The sequence below is a fragment of the Hippocampus guttulatus genome, chromosome 11 (genome assembly GCF_054856545.1).
Source record: "Hippocampus guttulatus isolate MCC_2025c chromosome 11, RoL_Hgut_1.0, whole genome shotgun sequence".
Taxonomy (NCBI): domain Eukaryota; kingdom Metazoa; phylum Chordata; class Actinopteri; order Syngnathiformes; family Syngnathidae; genus Hippocampus; species Hippocampus guttulatus.
In genome coordinates, this window is record NC_141271.1 from 10405674 (window position 1) to 10422825 (window position 17152).

The window sequence follows — 17152 nt, forward strand, 5'->3', positions numbered from 1 at the left end:
CCACTAAGATCAATTCCAAAACTTTAAACATTCATACAGTTGATACTCCAGTCATTTGAGGCACTGTATCTGCAGTATTGTACCGCAAGGGAAATCAATACTGGTATTGAGTCTCACAAGGAACGCACAAGCAGCAGAGGGGCTTTCCGTCCAGCAATTAAAGTCGCTACTACAGTTACATACCGTATCTTATCGTAACAGCTATAATCTCTTTGTGGTGACTGGCCACAGGTAAATGTGTGTGGGAGACACCGCAGCTGTCAATCATCAAGTGGTGATCTGTAGAAAGTCTAATACAGCTGACATCCCACCTCCAAAGCTTGAAATGTGCCCCCTATTCTGTGTCTGTGCTGTTCAGTTTAATTTTTTTTGCGGGGGGGGGGGGCTGAAGTGCTATACAATTCAGCAACACAAAACAGGTGGTAAATAGAAAACACACGTGTTACTTTCCTCACTCCCTCACACCTGTCCAAAGTATCTCAATTCAGATGATGACATTTTAAACATATCAGCTTGAACGAGTGGGTTCACTGCCTTTATTTATCCACCTTCATGTTATAGAAACGACTCCAATCTGACAGGTTCAAAAACACGACGGCGGAAGTGAACGCACTCTCAACTCTAACAGTGGGTGTGTGATGAGCCTGACTGTGACAGTTTTACAAGATTACCCCTCTTTGTAAGATTACACGCACCATGCTGGCTGGTCTCTCACCTCTCCCTGAAAATGGAATCTCATTGCTTCCAATTGGAAAAAAAAAAGTGTACATGTCACACCTGACCCATCAATCACCCATTGTTTGTGTGTGTGTAAGAGAGTGAGAGAAACATCCTACAGATACACAACTAGAGCAGGGTGCTCACTAATTTGACATTTAAACTGATTTTTAAAATTTGAGCGACCAAATACTTGAGGAAAAACACGCTACGTGAGTGTTTAATGTTTACTTTACAATGCACAATGGACTGTACTCAAAATGATCAAACCGGCACATCGTATACTTAACGATAACGCCACAGACAATCACATGTTTCTCGCAAACCAGATGTAGGTCATAGTACCAAGACTGACCTGTGAGAGGCAGCATGGTGCCGCAGGGCATCCAGATTGCCGTAAAATAGAAAGAAGGAGAAACAGAACATGCTAGGCCAGAGGTGTCCAAAGTCGGTCCTCAAGGGCCGCTGTCCTGCCTGTTTTCCAGCTCTCCCAAGAGCAGCACACCTGATTCAAATAATCAAGAACGTTCTAATGCTGCTTCAGAGCTGACTGATGAGCTGATCATCTGAATCAGGTGTGTAGCAGCCGGGAGAGCTGGACATGCCTGTGCTAGGCCAACTGTTGGCTTATCAGGTAGCCACATTGCAGTGGCAAAAGATGCAATTTGGAATATCCATCTTTCGGTTTTCTCCCTGTATTGGTCTTTCACTAAACTTTCCAGGTAACTGACTGAGAGTATTCTTCATTGACTGTCCTTGCCTTCATGGCCCAAAGAGTGATTGTCCACAATGAAGATGATGGTTTTTAAAGATTAATGATTGATTGGATTTGCATCATGGGAAATGTCAAGTTTATGATGACAGGAGACAGTTGCCTTCATTCAGCCACACCTGCTCTGACTCCGAGCAGGTAATTACTGTATACCTGTAGGCCTGTAGAGTGAGCACAACACACTCACACACAAAGTGCTAATGATGGCTCTAAATCTCCCATCTTGTGAAACGTTGTAGGAGAAGATTCAGTATTTGTTTTTTGTTGTTGGCAAAAGAGAGTTGTACACTATTAACATCAGGGGTGCTAATAATTTTGGCACACATTATTTGATGGAGAAAAAAAAAATTCTTGTTGTGGGATTTGGTTTACCCACTGAATAAATGGAGATTGATATATTGCTCCGTATTAGCATAGGGACAGAACAGGAAATGATCGAGAATGCAGAAAAATACCCCAGTTGTAAATCTGTCGTGAACAGCATTTTGTAATGTTCCTTTACACATTTTTGTCTCAGCCGTAATGTGCATTAGAAATTGGTTGACAACTGTTTATGTTTTCAAACAAAGCAAGCATCATGAATACAAAAACAGCGAAAAACATTAAATTGGAGGTTGGAAAGCAGAATTATTTTCCTCTTTAAGGTTGGCAAGTCCATAAAGCACTTGAAGTGTTCTCCTACGGGAGGTAATGATATAGTCCAGTTGGCAGCTGGTTGATTGGCCCTTTCTCCTTGGTCACCTGACGCTGGAAAGCTTATCTGCTGTCATCTGGTCCATTGTTTCTGTTATCTGAGGTGATCAGGACCGAGCTGTGCCTCAGTTTGCGCCTCTTGCAATGCCCTTTTGGGCCAGATGGAGAAACCTTCACCTGCAGGGAGCCTGAAAGGGCACTTGTTGGGATCTTCAGTCACATACAAAAGAGGCAGAAGGGCCGTATTGGAATTTAGAGTTAAGAGATTAACAGCTGCATTCTTCTTGGGGCATATGTAACCTTGTTTGGTTGAGAAAACTAAAATAAATAATAGGAGCAGGTCACTCATTTAAGCCGCTGTAAAATGAAAATAAATGTCTTGCAAAATGTGTGTGAAGCAAAACCACAATGGAGACGTTGGCAAAAAAGGAAAGGGAACCCCGGTTGCATTTATCATGAAGTCATATAAAAACCACGCTGCCTATGCAACATGTTGTATTTCCCAACTAGTCTTGGCTTGTTTTGCATCTTGTCTCCTGTAAATTGTCATTTCTGTCTTAAATGCTGAAGGGCAGTGCCAAAATATTTCAGCCTTTTTAAATGTTTTTCCCGGTTCCCTTGATATGTACAGACTCCATGTCGGAACCAGCAGTAGAAGGATGGAGCAATGTAATGAAAACTGGCAACATCTGTACTAACCAACTTTGTCAATAGTGCAAAAAAGTTGACTTGTTAGTATTCCACAAAGAAGAAAATTTAAATAAATCCTGTGAGTCTACCACTACTGAAATGGTGAGATATTGGTTTATGTGTTTCTATTGATATCCTGAAATAAATTCACCACACATGGTGGGCACAAAATGTAGGAAAGCATGAATAAATTTCATACTGGAATAGGGAACCACAGAAAGATTTTGTATTCAGTACGGATTTGCAGCTCCTTCTGCATAGCACTTGCGCTACATTTTGATTTTAGTGGAGTATTGTGACCTTGATTGAGGTCAAGGAAAGTGTTTTAATGAGCCGACAACACATGCAACCATAGTGAAAAGTAGAACGTTTAAAAAGGGTGACTTCTGAAGATAGGAAGTGTGCTTTTGGAGAGGTTCTCTTGTTGAAGACAGAGCTCTCTTCAAACACAAACTTACATACATGCAAAGAGGATGTTTTGTGCGAAATGATAATCATTCATTTTGGCTGAAAGTATGTTTTACTCAATTTCACCTTGTTTGAGAGATTTTTGTGCCATTATTTTGACGTGTGTGATGTGTTTGGGGAGCGGGAGAATAAATATAAACAAAGACAAAAAGCACATTAAGGACGTTCTTTCTTTCCAATGAGTTCGGTCGGAACACACAAAAATACCCTGATGGAACCTTGACTGGGAGATGAATAGCGAGATAGAGAAGTCGTGCATTCCAGAGTGAAATAGTGTGCATTTTGCATGCACCTAGGCATGCAAGACATTCATATCAAAATAAGTCACACAAAAACACCGCATTCTTCATCAGAGGCCAAATTCTCATATTGGAAGAACAAAACCACCTCAAACTAAAACAGTGTTTCTTTATTGACCCAAGGCCGCCATTTTATGGAAACATCTCACAGTACACCACAAAACTAAATTGTAACAAATTGTAACAAAAAAAATGAAACGTTTCAGGCATGAAAATGCATCTGCTTAAAGCAGGGGTGCCCATTAGGTCGATCCTGATCTACCGGTAGATCTAAGACAGGTCCCAAGTAGATCCGAGGAGTGTCGAGGAGAAAAAAAAACAAACAACCATTTGTGTGTCTTTGTACATGTTCGTAATATATTTTTTTGTGTTAATGTACACCTCACCCTAATCATCTTATCAGTCTCATTTTCAGCCCAAAAATATTTAAAAAATAAAATAAAGCAGGTAAATCTTGAATTTACGGTGCGTGATTACGTCACCGGAAGTTGTTAGCTCTCAGCAGTCTGCAATTGCAGCTTGTGATCAGAACTGTTGCACTCTATCTTTTATCGTCATTATTCTCATTCAGAGTTTGCTTCGTGTACAATTCGCCGAGGGCACGGGCAAAGAAATAGGAATCTAGGAGGGCCCAGGGAAGCACTTTAAAACGGTACGTGTGAGCTACGATAGTTAACAGGCTGCAAAAGTGCGTCGCATGCCTCAGTTTTAGGCTGTTTCTCATCATGGCTTGCGTGTGTGTGTGTGCGTGCGTGCGTGCGTCCGTGCGCGCGCGCCGATAAGGGTACATCCCGAGAGGTTAGTTGATTGAAAAGTAGATCTTCGATCCAAAACGTTTGGGCACCCCTGGCTTAAAGCCTTTGGTGGCTGCAATTTATCCCACCAGGTCATGGAGCTGTTCCACAACACGACGATGAGGCGCTCTAATGCCGCCATGCTACTTCAAAGCCCCTCTCCAAATGCTGGCTTCGATGTCTTTGTACTCTTTTATTTATTAATCTCACTCTTTTGCTTTCTGTCTGTGACGTGCATACACTCATTGCCAGCAACAAGGCACTCTAAGAGACTACGGAATATTCGAAGGAAAGATGTATTTTCGGAGGTGTAAGCATTTTCATAGGTAGCTAACTGCACATCACAAGTGTGCTGGGTAGCGACTGATGTTAATAGAATACAATAGAATAGAACGTTGCGGTCACTATGACAGGAACAATGAAAATCAGTTAAGCATCTCACAATATGCGGGGGAGGGGCAACTAATGCTTGGGCTGAGTACGTGCCCAGACCCAGCTTCAGCCACGCCCCAAGAATCAGGCAAATGGAAATGGTGGAAATCAGTTGCTCGATCGCAACAGTTGAGTTCTCAGTCCGTGCATGTTTTCAGCAATTTTCTTGAAAAATATCTGTGATGCACACAGAAACAAATCTCTGAGTGTTTTTTAGTCTTGCAGAGAGCAGAAGTGTCAACAAATCTCAAAGCGTTGACAATAATAGTGTTATGCGTTTATGGAGTCAAGACAGGAGCGTGTCTCTTTTTTTTGTTCTGATCATGCATCGTTAACATCTGAAGTCAACTTTAACAGCCAAGGCTTTCAGTTATTTTTCTACAAGACCCATGAAAAGTGAAGGTGACATTTAAGCAGAGGTGTCATTATGCGGAAATGATCCTGCGGAGGGATGAGTTGCAGCTGGAGGCTTGCCGTTGACTGAACACCACTGCTCTCTTTCCTTTATCTCAATAGCATTCTTCTATCTCATTTCAATAGCCATTCTACGGCGAAGAGCCCCCTTCGCCATCGTTCACACTTCTTGTGATTTGTATTCTAAGTAGCTCACAGATCTTTTGTATGCCGAGGCCGATAGCAATCTCAATCCTCGTGCCGACAGTGGAGACAGCAGCTTTCCTGCCAGAGCTGAAAGGGAGGGATCTTGTTTGTTTTAAGGAGGGAAATCTCTTAAATCAAAATGGTACATGGTAATAAGCTCCAAGTACATCCAGAAGCCATGGCGGTGCATCGATTGGAGTGATTATACTTCTTATAATGACTCAAAGATCAGTTCTCTTTGGAGGAATGGGAGTTAAACCAATAATGCTGCTGGTAAATACCTAAACTTAAAATATAGAAGCGGGATTTTTACTGACTCTAATATTAACTTGTCCTTTAAATTCATACTGTACACAATCTATGATCACAGCTCACTGATTTAGAAGCCTCAAGTGTGACTTTTTACATTTTAAGTCTTCTGAAAATGATTCACCTCAACTGGTGAAACTAGTATGCTTTTTGTTTGTACCAAAGAGCTACATATAATTGTAGATTGTAGAATGTCGATGGTGCATGGGTGTCAAACCCATTTTTTGTCACAGGCCACTTTTTAATCACAGTTTCCCTTGAAGGGCCATTATGACTGTGACTATGACTCTGAGAAGTCAAGAAAAACGGTTCATTCCACTATTTTTTAAGTTACTGAAATGAGGCGTTTGGTAACAAGAAAATGCTGACAATATCTCTGTTATTCATTACATTTGAGAATTCGAAATTCTGGTACAGATTTTAGCAAGCATCGTGGAAGTTGACACGTTTCATTTAGTTTCGTGGGCCACATAAAATGAGGCCTTGAGTTTCACACGTGATTTAAAATAACGTACTGCATCAGCACTGAAGCAGTGAACGTTACAGAAAAGACTGCATAGTTTTAGGTGTATTGTCCATTTCAATTATTTTTACATTTTTTAAAACATTTATGACAAAGAAGCACATTTGGAAAGATAGAGCTTTATCTTCAAACTACCTACAATGATGCATCCACAAGCCAGAAAGACGCTTGGAGTTTAGTTGTTTTTTTTAAAATTGTCTATTTTCAGTCAAGCAGTCTTCACAGATACAAGTGCACTTTGGCTGTCCATCATAAAATGCATTATTACACCCCCCCCCCTCCCGCATCGCACCCCCCCAAAAAATTACACACTGTATATATATATATATATATATATATGTGTGTGTGTGTGTGTGTCACTCAGGAGTGTCAGTGGCATTTTTGGGAGTTATTTATGTTGCAAAAAAAACAACACGTAGAACTACAGCTCGGTAAAGTATGTTATGTTATTGGATTATAATTACTGTACTGATATATCAATACCAGCCAGGCAAGGGTGAAGTTCCGCTTGTTGTGAAGTTCGTTGCCACCATTCTTGCGCAATCCAAGATTTTTAAAAAAATGTTCAAGTGACTGCTCATACCTTAAAAAATATGTAAATCCGGTAATTCGTATATCAAGGTAACACATTTATTGTAGACTTTTTGCGGTTTGTTGAAGTTCCATGCAGACAAACAGGAGAATTTGAAGACTTGTGTTCAAAACAAAAATAACTCTAAATAACTAAAATTCACAAAAAGAGAACAGTTTCATCGAGTGGTCGAGTGAGAGTAAAGACGAAATAGTGCTCACAGATGAAAACCAGGGGTTGTGCTTACAGACTGATAACACAGCAAATGCCTGCGTCTGGATAGTGTTGATAAGAGCAACATAGCAATACAGTGGCCTTCCTCCGAGCTGCAGATTCTCCCCGTTTCTCTCTCCGGGAGTCCCTCTGAGGCCGCCAAACACAAAGGATGACTCTAAAACTCCATTGATAAACCTCTGAAGTGCTTTCTGCTCTTCTTGGGGTCAATCAGCATGTGTGTGACTGATGATTGTTGATGATTAGATGATAATAATTGACTTACTGAATCAGAGTTGTGAAGACTGAGCTCCGAATTAATTTTTGTCTGCCAGTTGAGTGAGAAAGCACAACAACATATTCACGTTAAACAATGTAATTTCTGTCTTCAAGGTGACAACAAAAATGCAAATACAGTAAACAACACATCAGTTCAAGCCTCTGCAACAACCCATGACAGATGGCTGGAACATCTATTATAGTGTGCAATGGGTGAACTTCCCTATTTGAAAATATCAGCCCGCTCTCGAAGTTACATAACACCTTGCTGCGGTTGTTTGGAAATTCACAGCTGTAAACTGATCTTTTTTGTTAAAATAGTAATTGGAGCATGAATTATAATCGTTCACGAACCTAAAGAGGTTATTAAGACGTGAAGTGTGACTGTATACATACGATATTAGTCATTTTAATTTCCTTTAGCTGCATATTATTCTATTTGAAGGCGTTCAAAACATGCAGAGATGCTTTTAAAACCAGCTTGAAAGCAATGAAATCAATGACACACATCAATGTATAAAATCTATCACCGGTCTCATATTTCAAAGACACAGCTTAGCATTTGCATGTCTCCTGCTGCAGATTAAGTTTCAGACACCCGCCAGCCTGCTCTCTGAGGAGGGAGGCAGGTTCGGTGTGGCCGGGACCTGTCATCACTAACTTAACTGAAATCAGAGAGGATTGGCAAAGCTGCAAGAGAGAGAGAGAGAGAGAGAGAGAGTGGAGTCATATGCCCTAAGGCTGTTTGATTGAAATCCCTCATTATAGCATGTAAGGTACTTTGCACATCCACTGGGGTTATTCAGCACATTGGAGTGGAGACATAACACTTAAACACTCAGGAGGAGATTCCCAATTTAGGTGACATCCAAAACATTTGGCAAGGCAGCATATTTCATACATGTGATGCATATGTAAAAGATCACACATACACAAGGTAACTCACTGTGCTACACAAAATACTACAAAATAAAAGATCACTTAATAAAATTCAACGATTTCTATCATAGGTGGGGGAAGGGAGTGGCACAGTTTGAACCTAACCTGAATTGAAAAGTTTTCACACTTTACCTCTGTTGGCAGCTTATTCCATCGGTGTGCAGCACAACAGCTAAATGCCGCCTCACCATGTTTGCTACAAACTCTGGGCTCCACTAAATGACCCGAGTCTGCAGACCTCAGAGCCGAACTGGGTTTACATTCCTTAAACATTTTATAATGTATTCCAGACCTAAACCATTCAGTGTTTTATAGACCAGTAGCAGAACTTTAAAGTCTATTATCGAAGGATTTTGCTGTGAGAATGTCTGAATCTGAATGGAAAGGCTTGTGTGGAATGAGGTGGCTGGCAGAATGTGTGAGGATGATATGATGATGATGGCAATAACAATAATAATATTAATAATAATACTGCGGTTGGCTGGCAACCGATTCAGGGTGTCCCCCGCCTACTGCCCGAAGACGGCTGGGATAGGCTCCAGCACCCCCCGCGACCCTAGTGAGGATAAAGCGGTTCGGAAGATGGATGGATGGATAGTAATAATAATAATAATGATAATAACAAAGATTTATGAGGCACCTTACAAGCGATCCAAGGATGCTTATGCTACATTCACAACAAAGGTGAAACAACGACTTGCTTCATGTGTCGCAGGAGTTTGCTGCTACAACTGCTTCATTTGCAGTACGACAAAACAGAGAAGAGGAGCCGCTCCTCCTTCTCCCCTGTCAGAAAAAAAATAACGTATGAACATCGTGAGCCACTCACTTGGATGGGGTTTGTGCTAAATAACGTTCGTTCATGGTAAATGCTATCGCTATCTTGGTTTACATTTCAACTGCTGTAAACAAGTACTTACACTTAGCAGATACGCCAACGTACTCACTCACCATTCTCTCATCCTGCTCCTTTTTGGCTCTGTACCGCCTTTGGAAGCTGGTTGCATTGTACGTACACATCCCGTTGCCCACATATCGCAATTGTTACTTTGTGCTACAGTGTTTCTCCGCAGTAACTGCAGAGGATGCCTTGCGTGTGAGACACAGTAATTACATTCTCGATGCCGACTGGCTCTCCCGATGTGATGTGTGTCATCCAGTTCAAATTGACCAATTTAAAGGAATGTGCTGAAACCCACCTGCAGGCCCGGATTGGGTCATCTGCCTTTTCTGGTGAATTCATGCTGGGCCATACTGCAATGTACAAATATATTGCCTTAATTTTGGGGTATTTTTCCATACTTTTTTTTTCAATATTTCCACCAAAATTAATCAAAAGACCACTCAGAGTAAGGCCCGTGAGCCGCCAGTTAGCCATCTATTTGGACTGCTACCCTCGCTCGCTCATTTGTTCCTTCTCACCCACAGTTCAGTTTTGAAAATAGTAAGTCTAGTCCCGTCACAACACTTGAATCGGACGACCTTGTAATTTTTCATTTGTACTTTGAATATATTTGGTATTGTTCATTAAATTATATATCCTACTGGCCTTTCTTTTAGTGTCACCAATCATTTTGTACCAAATATATATATTTTTTAAATTCCATGACTCTAAACAATAATACTGTAACTATATTATACCCTGTCTGTACAAAACCAATATGTTAAAGAAGCAATAACACAGTCAACAAAGTATGATTGGAGAGCCACCTACAATTGCCATTAGTGTGTAAATGTGTGTATCTTCATTAAAACGTAAACTAAAGTGGGCCGGTCTGAGCCCTTAAACTTCAGGGCTCAAAATGAGTCCCACTCCGGCCCTGCCCACTCGTGTCAACTCAAATATCGATGCCAAAATGCAAATCAACCTTTCTGACAGAGGTGTCGAATCTAGGTCCAGAAAGTAAACCCTGCCACAGCTTGTGCTCCAAATGCTCGTTTACCTGAGTTGAACCATCAGCATTTTAACTGTCGATATTTCAATCGTGCACTTGGCACAGATTCACACCTATCTACACAAACTTCATATGTAATTGCATCGCCAGAATTCCGACTGACCATAGAATTATGCGTGGAAAGTGGAAATAAATTTCTTCTAAATTTGATACACTACAGAAAAGAGTGTTGTGAATTATCCTGCCAAATTTGAATGATTAAATGTGATCGCTAAGTAGAGTATATTAAATGAGGCGTGTCTTCCACATTCTCTTTGGGATATTCACACACTCATGGCAGACAATGACCCACTCTAAAGCTGTCACACCAGCGGACTGTCCGAAGGGAATATGGAATTTTCTGAGTATGGGCATAGCCAGCTAACTAACTGCACGTTGCAATTGCACAGGTTATGCGAAGAAAGGCGCACAAAGTTTTTAAATAGTGAGGAAGGGGTTGTTCATATCTGTGCTGAAGTGAGTTACTCAGCAATGTTTTAGCCATGCCCAAAACATTAGAAGAACTGAATTGGTGAAGAAAGGTTTCACACTATACCATAACTCCATAAGTCAGTATTGCATATAACTCTCAGTCTTTGCACATTTTCACAAATTGGCAGTTCCGGCCCGCGGGCCATATGTTTGACACCACTGCTTTACAGGGTCTGGAATAAAGATAAAATCCGCTGGAATGACAAAAGTGTTGCATCAGTCCACATCAACCAAATGACCTCCTGTCCATACTTTACATGAGTATGTAAATGTCTGACTTTTTACTCTTACTTCCTGAATTTTAAAGCTGCACTTTGTATCTATTTACGATGTCAAAATAGGCTTGTTACTCTTTCAACATTTTCAAGGCAGTAATTTTGTGCAGAAACGACTACTTTTACCAAACTCTTTTATTTTACACTCTACTGAAGTACAGAGTGTGAGTAATTTTGCAACCTCTGGTGCGAGTGTATGAAGGATGTACTATATGTGCTGATACGATAAGAAATGCGGGGGGGAAATGCTGCATTCAAAACGGGCAAAGTACTGTACGCATATTTGTGTTTGATAAATGAGGCGGGATTAAGGGACCGAAGTTTCAGAGCGCGGAATATTTATAAAGTCCACTCGTTTTTGGAATAGTGGGTGGCGCCTCTTTTGGGGGAGGAGTACGGGGGGGACACCCATGCACAGCATTTATTGAGGCGCGTGGTGCAGCCACTCACAACACGCTGTTCAGATGCGCACACACGTAGCTGGCCTGACGTTTGATTAAGTTGGTTTCTTAACTCGGAGGTGAGTTTTTTTTTTTTTTTGGTTTGTTGTTGTTGTTTTAATCTCACGAAGAATGTCATTGTTTTTCTGCAAGAAATAATTATTTGTGCCAAATTGTATTCGCTACGTTTTTAATAAGATTCTGGTTGACTGTTTGCTGTTTCTAATGACATTGCCGTTGTCTGTTTGAGTACATTATTAAACCAAGAGAAAAGTGTCAAGTTTATCAAGACAGTATTTCAGAATGTGGCTGTTTTTGTATCTTTCACGTGGTGCAGGAAATTGACACATGTCTGACTGTGTCCTCACCCTGCTTTTTCTCATTTAGGTTGGTATGGATGTCTACTTTTCCATCAACATTTCTGACAACTTCTCAGAGGAGTCTGGAGACTTCGACCTGGACTTTCAGGAGCCGTGCAACCGAGCTCTCAGCGATGACTTTAAAAAGGCTTTCCTGCCAGCTATTTTTGGGATTATAATTGTTCTTGGCATCATTGGCAACGGATTAGTGGTCATTGTGATGGGCTACCAGAAAAAGGTCAAAACAATGACAGATAAGTACAGGCTGCATCTCTCTGTGGCTGACCTGCTGCTTGTCTTCACGCTGCCTTTCTGGGCTGTAGACGCAGCCAAAAACTGGTACTTTGGAAGTTTCCTTTGTGTTTTTGTGCACATGATCTACACTGTCAACCTGTACAGCAGCGTGCTCATCCTGGCCTTTATCAGCCTGGACAGATACCTGGCTGTAGTGAGGGCCACTAACAGCCAAGCCACAAGGAAGCTTTTGGCAAGCAAAATCATCTATGTGGGCGTGTGGCTACCCGCCACTATCCTCACTGTACCCGACCTGGTGTTCGCGAGAACGCACGACACGGCCTCGTCGAACGTCTTCTTAATGATCAACGAAAGCATGGAGATGGCCGACTCCAGGATCGTCTGCCAGCGCATTTACCCCGAGGAGAACAACCTGACGTGGAGGGCGGTGTTCCGCTTCCAACACATCCTCGTGGGCTTCGTGCTGCCCGGCCTGGTCATTCTCATTTGCTATTGCATCATCATTGCCAAGCTGTCCCAAGGCGCCAAGGGTCAAGCGCTGAAGAAGAAAGCCTTGAAGACTACAGTCATCCTCATCCTGTGCTTCTTCTCCTGCTGGCTTCCATATTGCCTGGGCCTCTTTCTGGACACACTCATAATGCTCGACGTGTTCACGGCTTCCTGTGTCCTGGAACAAGCAGTGGAGAAGTGGATCTGCATCACCGAAGCCTTAGCATATTTCCACTGCTGCCTTAACCCCATCCTGTATGCTTTCCTGGGAGTTAAATTCAAAAAGTCCGCCAGGAGCGCGTTGACTCTGAACAGCAGATCAAGTCAGAAAGCAACTCTCATGACAAAAAAGCGCGGGCAGATTTCATCAGTGTCGACTGAGTCAGAGTCTTCAAGTGTTTTGTCAAGTTAACTCGACCGAACCTCTAAAACGTGACACTTGAATCTAAGCTTTAATTCAATATTATACTACAATTTGTACAGCTGTAAAAAAAAAAAGCAATGAAAAAAATGTTTGCCTTGTAAGGTTTGTTTCCCGAAAGCAAATTGTTTCCTTGTGCTTTCCAGTCAGGATTTGTTTTTGTAAAAACTGTGAGGTTGTCATATTAGGTTGAGCAAATTCCTTTATTGTGAGGGATGTAGCTCCCTCTGGAAACTGTAAATAGTTTGAAGAGTTTTGTGTGTTCGCACTTAAGTTGTGTGATTATCTTAAAGCTTTTTTATTTATTATTGTCATTCGCACTGGAAGTTTTGTAACAGAGACAAATTGCATGCTGCTTTTTAAACCTTTTTTTTAAATGTAAATGCATGTTGTTTTTTACCTAAAAATAAACAAATTCAATGCTTCTTATAATGATTGTGTGGTGTGTGTTTTCACTCAAGCAGCTCTCGTTGCCTCCAGGGGTTGGGGGATGTGTGTGCGAGAGTGTTTGTGTGTGTGTGTGTGTGTGTGTTTTGGTGGGCGGAGACAAGGGGGTCTCCCAACACAAATGTCCCCACCTGATCTAACTGGAAAGCAGAAGGAGGGCTGTGCGAAGCCTATAATTGCAAGAACATCTGTGCACTTATATCTTCAGCAGTCCTACCTACCAACGTTAAGAGTCTTCCTTTATAATTAAACCCCACATGGCGCTTTAAGAAAAGGAGAAAAAAAAGTGTCTTCACATTTCTTCTTTGACCCCATTCATTTTGGCCCCCTTGACACTGGGCCTGTATACAAGTGTTGAACCATTTAACCGTGTTCAACAGTTTTGTTAAGCCCTCAACTATTGTCTTCACAAAATGGGTTATAAAGTGAGAGAATGCAAACGGGCAGACACATTTTTTATTCAGTAGTCACCCTATATATTAGAAGTAATCAATTCTGTTGCGCGTTGACCCCCCCCCCCCCCCCCCCACACACACACACACACTTTTTCTTTTTTTACTGAAACCGGTGACTGGTGAGTGATGTACAAGTTACAGACTAAAGGAAGCTGTCAACAATAGATGCCGACAAATGGCTGCTGTGCAATGCAACGTCGGCCTTCCTTTCAACCGACCAACAGAGGTACATTTCCATTTCTTTACATGTAAAAAGGTGTGAAGTGCCTGCATCTAGTCAAATGCTTAATGGATATTTGTGGTCTCTCATACACAGGATAAAACCCAGAGGTGGTTCTTCAGTTGGAAATGTTCCCAAATGACTCAGGATTAGCATAAGACCTTGACTGCCTTGCAGCCGGTGTAGGAAGAGATCTGAGGTTAACACGTCACTGTGTTCATCCAAAGCCTTTTCATCTGCCTCTTTCCCTGTCAAAATGCATCAACATTTGACTGGGGAATCACATTATTATACAGAGAAATGTACTGGCGCACACAGTCGGCTCGATGCCAGTGTAGACTGACCTCAGGAAGGACAAACTGAAAAAAAAAGTTGTGCTTTGGAAGCTAAAAGTCCATCTCGTCTTAATATGTTATTTGTTTTATGGATTTGTTTGATTTTCGATTCTGGTCTTCAACTACAGTGGTGCCTTGAGATACAAACTTTCCTTTAAATCATCTTCCCCATTGAAATAAATGGAAATGCATTTTATTCAGTGCAGTAGCCCCAAAAATCTCAACAAAAAAATGTGGTTATTTGTTTTTAATAGGGAAACAATCCCACTATAATATTTACTTTATAAAACATATTTTGATAACATAATTAAATGGAAGTTAAAAATTGAAACAGTTTTTGCATCATGATGAATTAATTGTGACACCTTTTGGAGTGTGCAATTTACCAACCGCAGGGCAATATACTACAGTCATGACAACACAAACGAAGACTTTCACCACTGCAGTGGTTTGGTAAACTGCAATAGCATTCGTTGTTTTTTCTGAGAGGATGAAGAACATTTGCCTGTGTGTATTGTTACATTGGCTGCCTACATCCATTGCATGAAGGGTCATGACATCACAACTTTCAATCCGATTTGTTAGCCTGTCTATGGCATTTGTCATTATGTGTTGGGATTATGATACCAGATTAAAAAGCAAAGTGTGAGTTACTGCCGTTACAATGCTTGCATGTTGAATTTTTGCTCTCACATCAAGGCAAAATACAATACAATACATGCAGATTTATATAGATGGATGTATGCAAATGACCCTAATTGCCTGTTCAAGGGCACACAATTTAAGTCTTCACAGGCCACTCAAGAATAAACCCGTGGGTCACATAGGTCCTCTCTCATACATAATTGAACAGTTGGAGCCACATAAATTTGTCTGCGTGTGGTTGCGGTGAAAGGTCTTCAGTCTATGGGTTAGAGGCCAAAGTTGTTGAAATGGATGGAAAGTACTTTCCACCACCTGTGTGAATCTATGGTCTGAGCTAAAATCTTCTTCACTCATGCACACAAATAAAATATGTACATTGTGATTCTGGCTGAGGGTAGGTTTTTCAAAGGAACATTGCAAACATGAGATGAATAGAACAGAAATACTAACAGTTCCCTTGAGGCAGTGACCTGCTTCACTAATAGTCACATTGTTTGGCTGGAAGAGCGAGCAGCAGGAGGACTGCTTCCTGCATCAATATCTCATGTGGCCAACAGTCTGAGAAATGCTTTGATGCCCCCCCCCCACCCCGACACTGTATTCAAACCACCATCACTTACACTGATAGCCAAGCTTGCAAGGCTCTCTTGATACCTGAACACCCTCAGTGCACTCGATGAAGGCGAAAGGGGATAGTCAATAGAACACTTTCATGCTCACTTGGTCACATATAGTTGCTCTTTTTATGATTACTACCTGTTGTTTGTACCTCATGTCATTTCATATATATTTCATCCATTTTATATTATTCTTGAGCTAAAAAGTTCTCAGCGATATAATAGCTCAAATCACCTAATCATGTGAGCGAAAGAGCTCTAATCTGACAGAAGTGCATTTTATTGTTACATTCATATACAATACAGTTACTAGACTGCAATTCCAGCATGACCATGAGATACAAGCTTAGCTTGCACCTTGATCACATTCATAACACAAAATACTTCTGTCTCAAAGCATTTTTCCCCACTTAAATGATTTGATATTGATCTCCTCCAACCTGCCTCAATAAAAACCAACAAAAGACGTTGTAATTAGGGGTGAAGGGCAGAAGGCCGGGTACACCCTGAATTGTTTGCCAGTCAATCGCAGGGCACACACAGACAAACAATGTCATGTAGCAAGGTGGTGGTGGACCCCAAAAAGCAGGCAGGAGGGAGGAGCAGAGTGCATTTGAAGAATTGTATTTAAAACAAAGAAAACTAAATCCAAAACAAACAAAGTCCAAAGTATCAAACAAAAACTATGACTAAAGCTAAAACATAATGAACTAAACATGACAGAAACTAAGAGCAAACAGCAACACACATGACAGTAGCAATAAGCAAACACACATGACAGTAGCAAGAGCAAGAATGACCCGACACTGAGTGTTCGGGCTGGGAGTCCTTTTAAAGCCTTAATTAGTTATGACCAACAGGTGTGCAGCTGCCGAGGGAGCCCTACAGTGCCACCCGTTGGTCCCTAAACCGAATCATGACAAACAACCTTTGTTCGAATATAACCTGAAGTCCTCATTAAGCTGTAGCAATATTAGTCATTATTTGCAGGAGGAAAAAGAATATGTGCCTGTGAGTGTTTTTATATTATTCTGTCTACATGTTTTGTTCCACCATTTGTGTTCAAATATCTGTTGCTCAGTGGGCTATAACACGGATGCAATTTGTTTGCCTGTCTGTGATCATTTTGTCTGTTAGCATTAAGCTAATCAGGCTTACGTAATGCCAAACTATGTGGTTGATTTAAATACACATGTAATTTTCTTTGTTTTCTGATTATTTTTAACAGTAAATTTCAACTGGGTGTTTTAATAAACAAGTAGAATAATTATTCATTGTGAAAGCCATTTTAGTCTGGTTTTCAAACCCACGGTGCACCCCCCACGAGAAGACATTTTGAGTCACTGTGTGCTTCCTATTCAAAATAATGCTAGTGCTTTTGCAAGAACTTGGAAAGATTTTTTTTTCTTTCAATACATGCAATACATCTGCAGTTTCTGCAACAAAGTCAACATGACCTGACATACGAA

The 17152-nt window shown here is 41.1% G+C and overlaps 1 protein-coding gene across 1 annotated transcript; it reads left to right on the forward strand.

The window, feature by feature from the left end:
- The first annotated feature begins 11412 nt into the window (after nt 1–11412).
- On the forward strand, nt 11413–13396 carry LOC147198027 (C-X-C chemokine receptor type 4-like). The gene is made up of 2 exons (XM_086124399.1): nt 11413–11520; nt 11828–13396. Exon 2 carries the CDS (start codon nt 11834–11836, stop codon nt 12953–12955), a length of 1122 nt encoding a protein of 373 aa, XP_085980525.1. The 5' UTR covers nt 11413–11520; nt 11828–11833; the 3' UTR covers nt 12956–13396.
- Nucleotides 13397–17152: the final 3756 nt, after the last annotated feature.

Excerpts from the sequence above, each read along its gene's own strand:
- LOC147198027 (XM_086124399.1), top strand. The coding sequence starts at position 11,834 with ATGGATGTCTACTTTTCCATCAACATTTCTGACAACTTCTCAGAGGAG.